This window comes from Pieris napi, chromosome 5 (genome assembly GCF_905475465.1).
Source record: "Pieris napi chromosome 5, ilPieNapi1.2, whole genome shotgun sequence".
Classification (NCBI taxonomy): Eukaryota; Metazoa; Arthropoda; class Insecta; order Lepidoptera; family Pieridae; genus Pieris; species Pieris napi.
In genome coordinates, this window is record NC_062238.1 from 1,874,500 (window position 1) to 1,894,267 (window position 19,768).

The window sequence follows — 19,768 nt, forward strand, 5'->3', positions numbered from 1 at the left end:
TAAAATAAATATTAGAAATTTAAAGAATAGTATTATGGCGAGAGAGGTGTTATGAAGACATATCATGTAAGAATTTGGGTTCGATTCCCAGATAGAAGAATAAAAATTTTATACATTGCTACCTTTTGTATTATGGTTATGATTGAAGAAGCAATGATTTAATTATAGTTAAATGCCTGGGTTCGATTCCCAGATTCAAAATTTATCTCTATGACTATATTATGAAGCTGAAGAAGTATTTGGTAGTATGCACTAATCTTATAAATTACTGGTTTAATTTGTATTTATGTTAGAAAATCATCACATGACAACTAGATTAACGCAAGTGAAACCGCAGGGCACAGCTAGTCTTAAATATGCCACTCTTATAGCATATTTTAAAGTATGATCACTTAAAAATATCTAGGATATTTTCCAATTTTCATTTATTGTTAATTTCCAGTTAGGTTCAATGCCCTGGGAAACCACTCATTGTTTCGGTTTAGGGGCACAATCCTCATAATGTTATTAAAAATAATTATGGAAGAAAGTAGATGTGTAGGCCTCACTTAGAGGATGTGGAAGTTTTAAAAAAGTACTGGCTTTGCTCCAAGAAAGTTTGAATCTGTTTTTGTTATTTGAGTTTGAATACCAGAGGTAAATGAAACAAGATTGAAAGTGGCATGGAGATAATGATCAGTGGTTGATTTTAAGAATGGTTGGTATAAGTCTAAAATAATATTAATATGTCAAGGCGGTTTTTGGAGATACAATTGTACAGCCTTTTTTATAATTTTTTTTTGTAAGAATTTATATATTTAAAAAAAAATAATAACACACACAAATTTCACTCTATTTGAAATTAACAATATGGACTTTTGGATGTTCTTTAAAATTATTTTTATGAATAAAAACAATAGTGCCATTACTTTTACTATCGCGTTTAAAAAACATACTTCAGGAAGTTTGGAATATTTCAGGGATATAATATGTATTTAGCTTATATTTACTACAACGAATGATACGATACATTTTGCGTTTTATTTCCATATAATTACCATTTCCTTATTGAAAAAAAAGAAAGAAAAAGAAGTAATTATTGTATATGTGTTTTATTTATCACACTCTCCTAAATCCAACCAGAAAAAGACAATAAAAATAAATAACTTTGGGATTTGTCATCACTTTATTTCACCCCCTGCCCACTTCAATGAATTATTACACCAGTGGTTAAGCATTTTCTTAAATTAATATTGAATATGCTTTCTCACTATTTAATTAATATAAAAGAGGACTATATACCACAAGTAATCTTGGGGTATATTTTCCTTATTTGATTATAATGTTCAATGGTGACAAATGAATTTTGTTAATGTTATGTTCATTTCTCATCAACTATCATAATAAAGGTAATTGAAATTATATCAAACCGGTAACTTTATTGTTTTGCTCTCAGTGCCAGCCCAGTTTATAGCCGGTCGGACAGGAGCGGGTCTTCTCATTCTCAACGGCTTCACCTTTTACATGAAGAACCATCAAGCCCATGGCAAAAAACAATGGTATTGCTCTTCCCGAGATGTCCATGGATGTCGAGCTGATGTAATTACATACAGAGGTCTTGATGGTAGAGACTACATTTCAATATTTAGAGGCAGACATATTCATGAGCCCCCCAGACTAAGACAGTGCCATGACGGACGTTATATTAGGGAAAAAGATTTTAGGAGATTACATACATCAATTTAAATAGTAATCATTGTTGTTAAGTGTATTTTTAGAATATTATGTAACTATTATTATGTACTTATTGATGGTTATACAGTGACAATTCTTACATCTGTTTCTGTTAGGGACCTGCTAGTTTAGATGATTTTTAGTTTTATAATCTTTTATTTTTAGAATACAATCTTATTCTCGTACGTTTGTGTAATATTTTTTATTATAATTAATTTAATATGTAGCCTTACTTGTATGCATTTTGAATTGGTATTATTGTATGAGGCCCTCTCCAATTTCTTCCTGTGCAACGCCATCTATTGTCGATTTTCAACAACGCTATTCGTCAAAAGATGGCGCTGTTTACCCAAATTCATACTATTATTATATTAACGGTGGTATTTAAGTTGAATGTGTACTATAATTAAGTGTTGTTTCAGATTCAGATATATATTACCTACCCTCTCATCGAAGCGGCAGTATGGTTCTTATTTTCAAGGAGAATAAATACTGGATTAATAATCGATATCAGAATACAATAAATTGGACTTGCAGAGACAGGAAGCGTATTGGTTGCAACAGTTGTGTTCAGACTACGGTGGAAGGACGCTACATCAAACATAAGGGCTTTCATAATCATGAAGATAATTATACTAAATATAATTTCAATGACTGATGCCGCGATTCTTTCTCTAACCTGCCTGTTATCACATCAGTTGAAAGTATTACAAAGGAGTAAGGTTATTATTAATAAAATGTACGTGAGTAGGCTTAGAGAAAGGATAATTGTACTTATCCAATAGTTGATATTACCCATATTTAGCTTAAAATCATCATTCCAATTCAGTGAGTTTGTATAAGAGGTTGGAAGTATTATTTAATGTATCTCTATTAGTTTAGAATTAAAACTTAATTTTGTATTTTCAATCAAATATATGCGTAAATGTAAGTGTCAAATGTACTTAAGTCTAAGATTATGTTTAGTTTGAGGCACAACTTATTACTAGTCATCTTAATTGCGTGATATCTTCCACGTGCCAAATTTTTCTTTTAAACCTTAGGCATAATATTCTTGGTGTATTCAACTCTCGTCAGTTCAAGCATAAAGTTTTGCGCCAATTAATGAAAAATTGAGGTGATTATGCAAATTTTATGCCACTTACCACAAGATGGCGTAATATTAAATAAATATAAATATATCTAATCAATAAATGTATTAAATAAATTGTTAACGTCACACGTATGATATGTAGACAAAGTATTTTTTAAACAGACATTATTTGCGTCAAAAAATTAACTTTATTGTTATCTGAAATTAAACCTTCTTTCATAGTAATAATTACGTTCACAAATAGAATCAAACAATAGGTATGCTATAATAATATAAAGAAATGTCTTTATGCTTAAACTTATATTGTTGCACGTCTACTTTGTAAGAATATACCTAATCATTAAAAAAACATGTTTTTCTACGCAAATATGATGCATCTTTATCTTGCAAATAGCTTCTATTAAGGCTTTTTTGCTAGCTATCACGCTGCAGAGCGACTTAAAAGAAATTAATTTTATTTAAGAAATAATTTATTTATAAGAAACACAATCCCGTCTTAACAGGTGAACCTAAACGTACAAGAATACACAACAAATGAAAAAAAAATTACACACAAACTAAATACCAAACAAAAGAAATTAATTTGACCCGAACCATCTCTTTTATAGGGTAAAGGGTCATTTTTAAGTTATGTAGTGCTATAATAGAATGTTAAAACAGGTAATTTGTTTCAGTCAAATATATTGTCTCAAGCCATAGGGGGAAAGAAGTAGCGATGTTTAATAACTATACATTTGCGAAACACTACCCAGTAAAGAGCGGTTATCGTTGGAAGTGCTCCAGTCAGTATTCCAAAGGCTGTTCAGCGTTTTTAGTCATAAGCCACGAAGGAAAGCTTCTTAAAAAAAAGGAATCACACACCCATTATCCTCCAAAGTATTTGATGAATAATAGTACGAGTATGTATGTCAGATGTAAAGTGATGCCTAGTTATGTATAGTTATATATATATACAGTTTTAGGGGTAAGATTTTTCGAGATTTAGTGGGAAGTTAGTCGGGTCTTGACATACACAAAATCTAGTCTCGTTTCTGAATCTTACCCTTGGTTTTGACACTTGATCAGATTTGGCATGGTAATGTATTTGAGTAGGAAAAACCTCACGATCTGTGCATCTAAGAAATGGCCAACTTATATGCCAGACACTATTTACATTAATATTTGTATGAAAAATCGTAAATCGGGTTTTCATACGTTTAACTTAGTCAAAATTATGTCTTATTCTCTTCAATTTCAGTCTTGTGATTTAGTAAAAATTTTGTTATAACTTTAATAAACAAATAATGTAATGCTCTAAATTAGATTATATGACTCAATTTTATGTGAGTTTTTTATAAGATTATAAAAACCCTAATTAAATTAATTAAATTCCCTAATTCCCAACTGTCAAGGGAGTTGTCTATTTATTTTTAGGAGAATTGTTATTGTGGTAGTCTGTATCCGATAGTAAAACAGCAATGGAGATTATCTAAGTTGTCTATTTGATAAGTGAAGCATGGCGTAACGGTTGCCTTACAATTGTGAACCAAAGTTTGGTGATTAAAAAGAGTGGCGGAGAGCTTCTAGCCCCTTGTTTGGAAACTGGTAGTGAATGTAAATTAAGATCTTTAATATTTAGAGTTTATAAGTGTACAGACGTTACCTATAAACAAATTTTTGATTTGAATATGAAGTAATAAAAACTATTTAAGTAAGGTTAGGAAAAATAGTTACATAAGATAGAAAAAATGATGTACATGATAAAGCGTACAACAATACTATAATAAATATGTACATCAATAAAAAAATTGTTCAAAAAAGAAAATAGAATTAATATTTCTTGTCCGACAGAGATGTTTTAGAATTGGGGGGTGGCTGTGTCACAGACACGGGCGTAGTGAATCTTTTTATGTAACCTTATTATTTTTAAACTAATGTTTCTATACTGCTGACAGCTGATGATTAAAACATAAACAAACATTCTAGCTTCTCTAAGTCAAAAGTTATACTTATTGCAAAATAACCTCAAAATGGCGGCGATTCGCTATCCACCGCGCGCGATTCTTCACTGTTCTCGCTCCTAATAAATTATTTGATATTTAGCTAGTAGTATAGTTGTACAGGATAGGTTTTTTTTATTCCCCGTATAGTAGCAAATTGTATTAAAGTCAAAATTATAGGATATAGGGAATACTTCCTGAAATTAAAAACGCTTGGGTTTTAAAATCTAAACAAATGGCAATAAGAGGTATCATTGTATTCTCTTGCACATTCTACCCTTGATTTTTTACCTACGTTTTTTATTTTCGTCGTTATTTGCGACGAAGAATTCGTAATTTACAAAGGTAACCTACCTATACGAGTATGCCACTGATTATAAAAAAAACAGTCCCTTTCACACCAAACAGACGCTCTGATGAAAAAGGTAAAAAAACAAAACGAAGGCGCATAGAGTTGCCTTCTCAATGGGCTGATGACATCATTGGCCACTGGCCTACCTGGACAAACGATCGGCAGCGTTGCAAAAACTGTAGCCAAAAGTCACATGTTAACTGCGCTAAATGTGATCGCCACTTTTGCTTGAATAAAAACAGAAATTGTTTTAAAGATTTTCATGAATTAAATTAACATTTACTTTACTTTTGATATTTAATTACCCATCAATAGTCAAACAATTGTCCCCAAAGCTTTGTTCATAAACTAATTGCACTTATCTCTTTCCGTCAAATGGTTTCCACGCTGTGATTAAAACGGTCTTAAATAAATAATAAATCATGCAGTAAGTCTGCGTGCGTCTTTTTCAACCACAGCGCAGCTTACCGTCAGGCGAGGTGGTGGTTAAATTGGCAAATAAATAAAATCAATATACATATCGTGCCTAAGAGTAAAGGACGTCACTCCAGAGCCTCTTCACCCTAGTGACTATAAAATAATATGTGTATAGGCTGTTCCTATTGACATTTTCTCCCGTCGCCTCGTCGATCTCCAACAAAGTAGGTAGGTGGTAAACTTACCAAGGTATTTGATGTCCCTTTTCGTTTTAGTACTTATGGTGAAGAGCAGAAACGGAAAGAATTTGCTAATGTTCAAAGGTTACACCTATTATTCGCATAAGAATCTCCGTGATGGGATTCGATGGAGTTGCACCCAAATGGGATCCAGGTCCTGCAGGGCCTTCATGCATGTGACGAAGGAGATGATAGTTGTACGGGCGTATGTTGAACATACACATCAGCCTTCTAAGTATCTTCTCGGGAATGTTAAGAAGGGTTTGACTCGTGAGTATTACTGATATTAAAGGAAGTTGCTGCTTCGTCTACTAATTTTCAAGTTTCAAGATTTCACCAAGTTTATATCGAACAATTGATTGAGTAGTTATTCTTGGTAATACTAATGTACTTAATTAATTGATAAATTAAATATCGAATGAATTTATCAACTTAATAATGCTTTCAAGGGACTTAAATCAAAAGTTGCATTGTTATTTTAAGGGAAAGTTTTTGTGTCTTTGTTTCAGTGAAGCAATAGGGCTGATATTAAACGATAAAGTATGTAGATATTAAATTGTCACTTTTATTTACTTGTATAGTATTATTTTTCGTACCTCTAAGATCTATTTGCTAGTTTTGATATTTTTGTATACTTATTATATTTTTTACAAACAGTGGCTAAAATCGAAAGCCTTAACAACAAAAAAACTGTATATACAGCTTTGTACATTAAATTTTGAATATGAAATGTTTTTGATTTAAATTTCCTTGCCATATAGTAAATGGTCGTTATAGTTCGACATATAATTCATTATGTATAAGTTTTATTGATTTCCGGCTGCATGTATTTAGTCAGGTGCACAACGCATTTCGTATGCAATACGTACGTAAGTATTTATAGATAAGTTAAATTATTGACGTATTTTCGCTTGGGCGTGGTAAATCTACGTCATGTTTAAAGAGTCCTTTAGACCGATCTATATTCAAATTTGAAGTCGTAATAGAATTCTTACTAAACGGTGCTGACTGTATTTTTTTTTGTCAACAGTTGAGTTTTATCTACGCCCGAATGGTCGGATCAATTTACGCCTGAACAACTTTACCTTCTACAAACATCTGAAAGCACGCACCAACGCGCATCGGTGGAGCTGCACGGCATACGGCTCCAAGTGGAAGTGCAAGGCTCATTTGATCATTACAGATAAACTGGAGGTTCTTAAAGCGAGTATTAATCACAGCCACCCGCCCAGCCTAAAGAAAGACCCTAGGCTTCCTTTATTGCATCCAATTCAAAATGGTAATAAGAATAAAGAAAATGGCCTCCCGGCGCCCGTAAACCCTATGTCGCTTACGCCGTTACACGATTATTTAGTCGCACATAGTGTTTACAATAACTATTAATTTTTGTAACAGTTCCTATGATTTCTAGTTAAACTCCTTTGTAAGGAATATAATAGTAAAAAATACTCTATTAAGAAAATATTTTCTCTGCACTACTCCTGAACACTGCATAATATAATTTTCTATAGTCCACTCTCATAAATTTAAATGAAAAGATAGGCGTAAGGCAGCATTTATCACGTCGCTCAAATTTTGTTTTTATTTATATTTTTTTACGTGTACCCGCAATTGTGTACCCTCTTTTAAAATAAGATATGACAAATCTAATAATAGTGTCTGTGAGATAAATCTTATGTTCAACTCATGTATTAGCAACATTTAGATTACTATAAGTTTAGTGTATCCACATCTAACAAGATCTCTTTTATTATTTACACGCTTGCCATTTAAATATATATGTGATGGGTTTGCCAGTCTTAAACGTAATATAAGTATAGGTTTAGTGCATGAACCCGATCGCTTGTTACCATTTTAAATTTGTTCTTGAATTAAACTTTTTGTTTGATCTCACAAATTTATAACCGATGTAAAAGTGAGGTCGATTTATAAAATCCTCTGTCATGTTTTTTTCGTGAGACTTGACTATTAGTACAGCGCCGGTAATCTATAACTTCTCAGTTCTCTCGATATCCATCATGTTCCATGGGATCGCGTGGTACAAAAGCTCATGTTGGGTTCGTTTTTGGAAGTTACAGAATACTGATGCTGGTATAAGATCTGATTTTGTTTGGCCAATGTATTGTAGGTTAAAAGTGCCTTGTAGTTATTGGGTTTAGGTAAGTTTTATGCGTTCAGGTCTCATGTTTTATAATACTTTTTGGAAATTTCTGAAGTCTATATTTTTTTGGTAAAAGGTTATAACTGTCGTAAAGAAGTTTGTCATAATCATATTATTCATACATGTAAAGTGTCTTGGTAAAATAGTTACTGTATATCACGTAACTTTACAAGATTTTAGCTTAGGAATAGTGTGCGCAAATTACCTATTAATAACACTTGCAAACTTATGTGTCTATCGGTGGTACTTAGAGACGTTTAAAAGTAAACGAGAGCTTGGTGTCCTTTGCTTTCTAAATCATGAACTAACACTTTACTCTTTTCTTTAATTAGATTTAGATCGATATTAAACGCCTCTGAGTACCTCTGTTCGTTTTAATATAGAATATATTTTCTAACATTACTCAATGAAGTTATTCAGTATTAGGTTTGTGATTGTCGATTTTAGTATTTTTAAGACTGTGTCGATTTTGTGATGTATAGATCTCGTATAAACATCACTTGCATTTATGTACTGCATTTTAATTTGCTATTATTTTGTATATCTTAAGGTACTCTTTTAATAAAATCTTTCTAAAATTTCTGACTTTATTTACGCATGTCTTAACTTTGATTGTATCCATTTATTGTAAATTAGCAGATTTAGCTTATATATGTTAATTCATTTAACCAAAACCATTGTTTTGGCCTACAGGTGTTTCTCAACGTTTGTTAACGAGGGCTATTCCTAAATTTTCTTTTCCTAGTAATTTCTTCCTAAAACCTATCATTTATGTTTCCTCAGTGAACAATTCATTTTACTATTATAAATTATGTATGTTACATATGGGGATAAGAATTTTAGAAAGGCTAAAGGCCTGTCAATAAAAAGGGTTGGGAATCACTTGTCAAAACAAAAAGATGTTATTTTATATTTAAGTTGTCGTAATGGGAATGATGATATTATTACTGGTAATTGTATTTTACAGTTTAACAATAGAGAGGTCCTGGATTCCTATTGGACTCTTACCTCTAAATCTATCCGTGACTATAAGCAAAAACTTACTAGAGACGGCGAAAGCATAACAAACGAAAAATTTCGTTTAAAAATATAATGCTGGTGTTTTCTACATCGTCGCTGTAGAATGATAACCTCGTATGTCCAGAGAACCAAACATTACAGGAAACGCAAAAAAAATGTTTCATTTCGTCAATGTTCGTAAATATATTTATATGTGTTTTTGTTCATAGTTTTAGATGGTAAAAAGGACTTATTTTTTTAATAACATATATAAGTCCTTACTTCATGATTATACCAGTTAAATGATATACGAGGTTATCATTCTACAGTGACGCCAGAGGTTTCGATACAAAAGGCTAATCGATCGTTTTACAAAATTGGTAAGCAAAATTTTGCCCTCAAATTTATGCTTTGTTAAATGAAATAAATTTCTTACAGCGCGTTTGATAAGTTTACTGAATGGAAAAACACAGCTTCTCCACAATGGTTACACATTTTACAATCAAAGGAAAGGGATAAATAAATCCCGATGGCTGTGTACTTGTTATCCGAAGTGTAAAGCTTTTGTGTACATTGATGCGTGCTCGAATTTCCTACTAAGTGGAAAGTGTTTTCACAATCACGATCCCCCGAAACTCTATAGGATGAATTGTGGGAAGTACGTCAAGGGAAGACTGTCGGATACAAATCTTAAATGAGGGATCAGTCTGTATGTCGAGCAAGAGGCTACTCTAGATTAATGTTTGATAAGAGAGTCATAGGTCTCGACTCTAAGGCCTCTGCCTCACCGGGACGCCATGGCCATTTCGCCAGCGACGTTACCATGGCTATGTTTGGCGTCTCTGCGTCGCCATACTGAGTCGCCAAATCGCGGCGCCAATGGATTCAGTTCTGTCTCGACTCAAAAATCAAAATCAAAAATAAATAATAGTAAAATAATCAATAAAATAATAATAATTACTTTATTTAATCATTTTAAATCAAATTTTAAAATCATTTTTTAAGTAAAATATTAATAATTAGGAGAGCAGGAGCTTTACTAACAATTTCTTTCAGGATAACTAAGTAAAAAACATAATTAAGAAACTATGTAAAAGCAAAAAAGTGCTATAGTGTGCTAATTCGCCAGGTAGCCAGTTGCCGCATCAGGAGCGGTCGACTTTGGCTACCTTGGCTGCTTGGCGACGTCGCCAGTCGGTCGCCAAGTGAGTGAGGTGCCATACATGTGAATATTTATTGTTTGGATTCGTAGCCGGCGACGTGGCCATGGCGTCCCGGTGAGGCAGAGGCCTAAGTACAGGACTCTACGTATAGACATCGTTAAGTGTGACTTCCATGTCAAAATCCAATAGGTTTTTGACATTTACAATGCTTGGCTTTCTGGAATGTTATCCTAAAAATATTGAAGCAATGAACTTTAGCCGGTTTTAACCAATCAATTTTTATACAATACCTTATTAAGGTAATTATTAATTGGTTATACGTAGGGTATATAGGTATTACTTAATTGGAATATATATTTATATAATATTACTCATAAAACTTATATAGCTATATCCAATTTAACAGTTTGAAAGGAGGGTTTATTAGCTAGAACGTTACCATACTATTTGCTAGTTTGTTGTTGCATAATAATTAAATGCCTTGTTAATAATGAATTGGCTCTTATTGACGGATGAATGCTGATTTATTTTTATGCCTCATTATTTCAATGTGTGAGAGGTTTGGGGTAATGGTTGCCTTATAATTTCATTGTAATTGAATAAATGAATGAATATATAATGCGTTGTTGTATTTATTTTTATCAATATAAGAACAACTTTATAATGATTGAAGTCTATACTAATATTATAACGGGAATTTATAAAAAGAGTTATGAATTATGAAAAGAGAATATTTTTTAGTAAAATGTTATAGGCACTGGTTTTCTCAGGACTCTCAAGCAAGCGGAATTTGTAAACAAAAGGACGGATTCCTTGGAAAGTTCGGTACGTATGACGAGTACCGACAGTCGAGTTTATTTCTCGCTAGGACAATAAAGCGACAAAACAACGTACACAGCTCCGCAGTTTTAACTAATTTCGGCAATTTAAAAAGTACTGTTTAGTATATAATTGTTGTCGTTATTGAGGGTGGGTGTAATGCTAAGTAGAGTGTATCATTGTATGGAAGACAAGCTAAACCAACCAAAGCCGAGTGATTTCGACGGAGTTGAGTCTCGATTTAACGACAGACTCCCTCCATGTAACGTACATGGAGTTTACACTGTATTTACTTATAGAGAGATCAAGGGCATTGAACCTAAATGAGTTCCGACATACTTGGACATAATTGTCAATGTAACATTATATTGTTAATATTATTTCAGCTCAAGTGATAACAAAATCAAATGGAAGAAAACAATTGTTGTATAAAGGTTATACGTTCTACAAGCAGAGACAAACAAATTCTTACTCCAGATGGTTGTGTACTACGCATCAAATGTGTAAATCCTTTTTGCGCGTTAACAGTGAACTGGAGGTGATATATGTACGAGATGACCACACCCATCGGCCTCCTTTAATGTATAAAACACCTAGTGGGAATTATTACAAAGTTCATAATAATAGGTCCTCATAGTACTAAGGAATCATAATTTACAACACGTCTCTGGCCAACTTCATTTTGAATTAATAATTTACCAGTCAAAAAATCGAGGTTTTGGTGACTCCAAAAGCTCGATTTTTTTGTTGACTTTAATTCGTTTACGGTGCGAATAAGTTTAATAGTATATTTTTACTGACAAAGACAAAAACTTCTGTGCGCAAGTATTGGATAGCCTGCCAGCGTCGATTACAGATTACAGTTTACAAGTAGTATTAATGTAAAATTATGCATAAATCCGGTTTGAATAAACAAACAATTAATTATGTCAAGTCTTTAATTTTAGACTAACAAAATGTTTATACATGCAAAAAATTGTTATGGAAGAGCTGAGAATTTGAGACAAGTAATTTTTACTTAAGGGGGTCCCCAATCTTAAACATGATAATGCATTGTTATAATGAATATATACTTTTCCATACATATGAAAGTTTTGAATAACATTATGAACAGAAATTACATCAATTTATTTGGTTTCAGACGTTGGCATGTCGTTCACCGAGAATCAAGACATGTCGGAGAAATCTCAAGACGTGTCGGTGAATTATCAAGACATGTCGGTGAAATCTCAAGACGTGTCGGTGAAATATAAAGACATGTCGGTGAAATCTCAAGACTTGTCGGTAAATTATGAAGACGTGTCGGTGAATTATGAAGACATGTCGGTGAAATCTCAAGACGTGTCGGTGAATTATCAAGACATATCGGTGAAATCTCAAGACGTGTCGGTGAATTATCAAGACATGTCGGTGAAATCTCAAGACGTGTCGGTAAATTATGAAGACATGTCGGTGAAATCTCAAGACGTGTCGGTGAATTATGAAGATATGTCGGTGAAATCTCAAGACGTGTCGGTGAATTATGAAGACATGTCGGTGAAATCTCAAGACGTGTCGGTGAATTATCAAGACATGTCGGTGAAATCTCAAGACATGTCTGACGAAATGAACATCGTGTACGCAACAACACTCGATAGGGTACCAAATATATTCAACATGCTGTCACAAAACAGTCAGGACGTTCCAGAACTGGTCAATATCCTTTGTACCGACGAAACACTTTCTGGGCTATACAACGTCGTGCCTACGTCCCAAAATCTCCCAGAAGCGTTAGACGTGGTATCAACTACGTGCCAAGAAACTGCGGATCTGCTTGACGTGATATCATCGCAAGAGGCTCAGGAAATACTGAACGTGGTAACTACATCACACCATAACACGGACATGTACAACATTGTATCTGATCCTAATGACGTTTCTGAAATCTACATAGAGCCCGCGCCGTATGATGCATACAATACCCTACCACCAACTCAAACACCTGAATTGTACCAACCTATGTCATCCACATCTCAACTGGTTCCTGATACATACACTGTGCTGTCTCAAGATTTTTGCCAAGTTTCGAACCTCTCCTGCTCTAGAATTGATCCTCAATCGATACCGGTACCGACTTTGCTGGAAGTCCCTGCACTCAGAAGTATTAAGACTAAAAAACGAACTACTTCCAGGCCAAAAGATAAGCGTTCGAAGAAGAATAAGTCTCCCGATACCAAGGCTAATTCGAAAGATCGTGATAAACCAGCCGATCCTATCGAAATTAAATTTTCTACTAAGCGAAGAAAAGTTAAGAGTCAGCTCATCGAATTGCATAACGGAAAGAAGCTGTTGATTGTGAACGAATACCCATATTACTTCAGACATGTATTGAAGTCCTCTCCATTGAATCGTTGGTGTTGCAACAAGAATTCCTGTAATGCCTATGTTCATGCCACGGTCGATAATAATACTGTTGTTGCCTTCGGAAGTGATCGACACAATCATCTACCATCTAAATTCAAACAGCGAGAAGACGGAACATATATAAAGGTTTAAATTTATAATTTATCATGTACGTCAATGTTGTATCATAAATGTGCAATCTCTTATTTATTAAATTTGTAAGAATATTTATTTTAAAATTGTTATACACAGCTCTATCTGTTATTGTTTTAACTGTTTTCTAGTCACCTATGTAGTTGTCTTTCTAAAAGACTTTTTGAGGATCTCAATGTTTTAATTAAGGTTAATATTATATCAGTATTACTAGTGATATTACGTATTAGTTGTAGGTTTTACGTAATAGAATAAGAAATAAAAAACGGACTAAACTGGGTAATCATAAGTCATTTAATATCTTAAGCACAAGGCAGCAAAACGGCAATGAAGTACTTGAAAATGTCGATTAACATCCAGTGGCGAGATATTAGTCTCTTACATTTATGTGAATGTATTATTAGCCATAAATTGTTGTATGCAATTCAATTGTCTATCTAGTCAAATAGTATTAACGTATTTTAAATCTTTTGATGTGAAATTAAACATTATATCTCAAATTGCTCATTTCACTTTCAAGTCTAAATCCCTTATGAAAACTCATTGCACTCTTTAAACAGTACACTTTCGTCTCTTTCTGTTAAATTGTGTTTTCGCTAAAATGAAAAGAGATAGGTGAATACGTTATAACTAAAGTCATTCTATACTATACGTCAATCGTTTAAATTACGCAACCACACTTGCCGGTTAATTATTAACTCTTTGCGTGTGAATTGGGTGATTTTTAAAAAAAATGTATTTCTACGAAACAAATAAAATTGTTCCTTAATTTTTTTTTATTTAGCACTACATGTGCTTAAAAAAATTTACGATTATAAAACGATTACGACGAAATAATATCGATACAAATTTCCATACAATTGTAGAAGTATTCCTAGTGGGTTATTAAATCTACTATAGAGTACCTATATTAAATATAGTTATAGTCAGTCAGTTTATCATCCTTACCCGGCGTGTTTAATATAAAAAAATCAGAAGCGTGTATACATGGTGTTGTAATAGGGTTCGCACTAAAACCCGATTTTTTGCTCACTGTTTATGAATTACCGTAATGCTAAAACTTTATTTTTTCGTAGGTAATCCTCTGGCGCTTGGAAGGAGGGGAAGGCAGATTTTCTACTACAAAGGTTATTCATTTTACAAGCAGAAGGATTTAAGCAAATGTGGAGCCTCTAGGTGGAGATGTACTCGCCATAGCCGAGCGAAGTGCACAGCCTATTTGCATTTGGATGACCAGCTTAAGGTCATATACGCACCTACAATATGTCATACCCATTATCCACCGTTTATGGCCAGGCCAAAAGTGGAAACTTTGTATATGTAACATTCGTATTGTGTTTTTTTCGTAGAATGTCAGAATTCTCCTATATTAGCAGTAGCAAAGGAATTTAATCTTTATAATAAGAAAATAACGTTATTACCGAGTCTTTCTATGTATAAGCTGCTTTATGTACCGGTGAATGCTGGCCGTACCTAGTTGTTAGCGAATTATGAAATGAAAGTATGGTAAAGACTTTGCGTTTATCTCTTAGGGGGCGTCCATAAATTACGTGAGGTGGTTTTTTAAATTTTCTGTGACTCTCTCCCTCCCTGGTGAGATGTCATGAGATTTTATTCAACCTCCCCCATCCCCGAATCTCACGTGAGATTTTTCAAAATGTCGGTTTCTTACGTAAACGCGTTGGATTGTTATTGTAAAAAGAAAAAAAATTGCTTCGTGCATTTATTTACGACTAAAACAAAATAAGTGAAATGTTGAGCGTTTAGGTATGGAGTAAGCGGGAAGTTGCAGAGATGGCCTTTAGGGTCAACCGTTTTCCTAATTTTTTTTTTCAATCAGAAAAAAAGTTGCGTGATATTTGCCGAGATCCCCCCCCCCCCCCCTCTCCAACGTAAGATTAAATGAGATTTGACTCGACCCCCTCCCCCCCTTAAACACCTCACGTAATTTATGGACGCCCCCTTATAGATTTGATTGTTTGGTTTAATTGCGTATTTATTGACGATTATATGTATAAATTTTGACTGATTTTTTGAAGTGAAATTAATTTATCTTATTCGTAAGTAGGTCTGTGATGGGTATAACAAATTGTAATTTACTTATATTCGAATAATATTTTCAAATTAGACTTAATTTAAGCATTTTATAGCAATTTTAAAATTAGTTTTTTTTTGTTTATAGCTATTAACTTTTATGATATTTTAAGTTTTAATTTAATGTAATAACATGTTAAGTCAATAGACATACATTGAGAAACATATAGTCTTTTTAATTAAAAATATTATAATCTCGTATCGTATGGAGTAACGAACGTCACAGACGTATATATATTACAACAGACGTATATATATTAAGAATAATGAAAAATAATATATAAAGGTAAAACAATATTTTATTTTATTTTACAATTTTAGGGAAACTTACAGCTAAAAAAGGTTCAATAATATACAATTAATATGATGAAGGCCAAAAATCAGTTTCCACACTTACGCATTATCATATTCTTACACCAATGCTCAATAAACTCTATAATATAATATTTAAATAAAAAGAAAACCTTTGTCTAGCCGTTTAACACTGCCCGAACTCTGAAAACCGTTACACTGAGGCGAGCCTTGGGTTGGTATGGTGTTTACTAGCTAGTGATAAGCGTTAATAAATAAAAATTGTTTTATAATTAATATTGACGCATTGACCATGTGCAAATATAGTTTCATCGATATATTACTAACGATACATAATATTAAATAACAAAATAATTTGTTCACAGGAAAAATTATAACGGTGGCGTCTGGCAAACAACACTTCTACTATGATGGATGTACTTACAGTACAATAAATAAATTATCGAGGGAGGGTTATACACGGTTTAGGTGTACTGGACAATATATGTCCAAACGATGTAACTCATACTTATCCGTTGATGGAGACCTCAACGTTGTGTCTCAGTCGTCGGCGGGTCACAATCACGAGAAACCCATACTAGCACAAGTGAAAGGCATATATCATAGAGTCGGCTTTAAACATAGGTTATTATGATTTACAAATACATCATTTAAAGATAATTTGTTTATAAAAGGCTTCCCAGATGAAAAAAACAATAAGAAACAAAATATGGAAACTACAGCGATGACTGTGGACAGGATCTTTTTTATTATACTGGAACAAAATTAAACAAAGAATAGTTTATTTTGTAAGATTATCGAGTAATAGAAGTCATTACAAATCAAATCAACATTTATTTATTCATATAGGTGAATGTCGATATGGAAAATAATTAGAAGGTTCAAATGTACATTTACTACCAGTTCCCAAATTAAGGTTGTAAGGCGGGCGAGAACTGGCAAGAAACTCTCTTCTCAGACTTGTTATTTATACATCTAAATCGCTTATACAAAATAAATATTTTGTTATTTATGTGGCATTCTATTTTTTATAATTGAATCAGTATGTCTTCAATCGTTTAGGCTGTAGGTAAGTTCAGCTTTGGTTTACGGAATTAATTTTTAAAAACCTTTAATAATACGAAAAATTATCAGTGTCAGTGGTGTCGAGACCTATTTAGCCAACAATTATTTACCGATATAGATGTTTCAGTGAACATATTTATGACGGCACGGGGCAAAGAGCGCTTGATCTACCAGAACTTTTCATACTACAAGCAGAGTCGGACGCGAAATGGTTTCCGATGGGGTTGCACAAAGAACAGGTGGCATAAATGTAAGGCGTTTCTTCATTTGGCTGATGACCTCACAATCATCAGGAGCAATATGGAGCATACGCATCCACCGCTTAGTGAAATGAATCGAAAGGATTAGTTGGTTTTAAGTTGAATTTTGAGTTCTATAGCCGTGACATTTCAGTTTCAAAGATAGACTTGTCCAATAAAGATATCCATACTGTACGGGTACTTCCATTCATTTAATAAATATATATAGTTATTATATAATTGAATTAAAATGTTTAGGTGGTCTAACAGGTACACAAATGTGGACACCAGACGTTTCTGATTATTCATCGGTTTATTATGTTTATTATAATTTAATATATTATTTTAAATTTACAATTACTATATGTTCTTTAGTCAAAGCTACAATGTAGTTTACTAAGCACTTAATTCTTGTATGTATTATTTGTTAAATATTATTAAGAGTTATAAACCTATGTTACGTATCAAATATTTATTATATAATTTGTCTTTATTTAAAAGTTCACTAGAAGGTTATTCGCACAAATCAGTTAGCAATTGTAATTGTATAGGATCGTTATTTTTAATATTATGCAAACAATTGAGAATGTGTTTGTGTGAGATGAATATATGAAAGTCTCGATAACATGGATTCTTGTGGCATCAAGATTTTCCGGTGTCAACAGGTTGTAAAAATGTGATATAGAACCTAGTCAGCTTGTCGAATTCTAGTCATTTTTAGCGCTAGTATAATTTGTAAACACTGTACAGTCTAGTCAATATAGTATAAAGGTCGATAAATGCAATATTTGACCAACGGATAACGAGTGGTTTTTTAATGTAGACTTATAGAAACTTACATAATTAAGGTGTTCAGTATAAATAGAATCTTTTGTTCAAGAATTTCAATATCAGTTCTTTATAACATTATTTATTTTTTTTAAATGGGCTGGTCTTCAAAAATACAATAACCTAACAATAGATCTGATCTGATGTACCTACGCAGAAATAGTTAGTAATGTCTGGTCTAGTCATAATTACAATAATCTAACAATTGATCTGATGTACCTACGCAGAAATAGTAATGTCTGGTCTAGTCATAATTACAATAACCTAACAATTGATCTGATCTGATGTACCTACGCAGAAATAATTATAGTAATGCCGCTCGGAGCATGGTTCAGACATTTTCGTGTGCCCGTTTTAGTAATGTTTCTCATTATACCAAATGTTTACGTTTCTGGTACAAATAAGCCTAAGGAAAGTTCGTATCTTTCGATGATTCGTTATCCGTTAGTTTTACAGTTAATAATGTCCTGGGAATACATTTCTGTTATTTATTATGTATTAAAACATTCCATCATAAATATTATTTTAATAAAGAATTATTAATGTAATGTTTTTGAGTGTATATCATCTCGTTTTATCCTAATTGTTGTGACATTTCCAAATTATTCTTTTTTTTCCTTTATGTTCATATTATTTAGTCTGACAATTAATAATAAACGAACAGGTATATAGGAGAGTTGACTTAATTGGGAACTAATGGCTAATGGCGCCGTTTCTATAGGATTAATTCAAATATTGTAGCCCTAAGGAAAGCCTGTTGGCTGTGTTTGAATATGTCCCATTCGAATGACTAGCTTAATACATTTTTATATAGTGAACCTAAATATTGCTCCGTCGGCGCATTTCGTAAGAAAAAAGTACATTCAAATAGCATTTGTTTGAACTGTAGTAATTAATACGTTTCTGTAGAATTAGTTAAAAAAATTTCAATTGTAGTCCAAAGCTATGTTATGTTGGGCGTAAGAAGATGGCTGTATTTTAAAATCTTAATACATTTCTTATAAAAAATGATATATAATAATAAATATACACAACATGCAAAAACAACATTTCTAACATATAAACACTACAAAATAAATTAATAAAAGCACTATTCAGATACAATTTTTTAACACAGACTAATAAGATCTACCAAAATTATGACGATTAAACAACAACGCGTCCGCTGTTTGAATTGACGTATATGAATACTTGTAATATTTATTTATTCACGAACATACAGTACCAAGCCAATACGATAAAGTGAAAAAAAATGAAATATATAATATGAAATCACTATGCAAACATATGAAGATGTCGATAGTGTCGAAGACAGCATTCTGCCCCTTGGTATCGCAAACAGCCTTTCGCCGTCGCATATATCTCGTAGATGCAAAGAAACCGAGTTTTTGAAAAACACTTGGATTGCTTATCACCCCCCGCAAGACTTTTAGTAAATAGGTACAACTGTAATGACTGTGTCTCGTCTTGTTTAAGACAAATAATTTCGGGACATTAGGGGATAATAGTTTGTGCTAGCATAGGTACCCTAGGGTACAGTGCAAATTCTGTAAAAATTATAGAACTGGGGGCAAATGGGCTCACTGAGGCTCACCTGATGTTAAGAGATACCGCCCCGCCGCCCATGCACACTCTCAATGCCAGACTGATCGCGAGTGCGTTGCCGGCCTTTTAAAAATTGGTACGTTATTTTCTTTAAGGATCCTAAGTCGAATTGGAATAATAAAATAATTGAATAATAAAACATATATAACAAAGAT

At 32.8% G+C, this 19,768-nt stretch overlaps 2 protein-coding genes across 3 annotated transcripts; both read left to right on the plus strand.

The window, feature by feature from the left end:
• Window positions 1–1,392: 1,392 nt before the first annotated feature.
• LOC125049469 lies at window positions 1,393–3,513 on the plus strand (the record flags this gene model as incomplete). Its single annotated transcript, XM_047648785.1, has 2 exons — window positions 1,393–1,594; window positions 2,142–3,513. Coding segments are annotated over 2 exons (432 nt in total), but the record flags the coding sequence as incomplete, so codon positions are not given.
• An 8,294-nt stretch (window positions 3,514–11,807) lies between these two features.
• LOC125049784 lies at window positions 11,808–13,819 on the plus strand. 2 transcript variants are annotated; one of them, XM_047649236.1, is made up of 2 exons: window positions 11,808–12,297; window positions 12,508–13,819. In XM_047649236.1, the coding sequence occupies exons 1-2, from the start codon at window positions 12,085–12,087 to the stop codon at window positions 13,468–13,470; spliced, it is 1,176 nt and encodes a 391-aa protein (XP_047505192.1). In that variant the 5' UTR covers window positions 11,808–12,084; the 3' UTR covers window positions 13,471–13,819. The 2 variants fall into 2 exon arrangements, with proteins under 2 accessions (XP_047505192.1, XP_047505191.1); XM_047649235.1 differs by having other exon boundaries at window positions 11,808–13,819.
• Window positions 13,820–19,768: the final 5,949 nt, after the last annotated feature.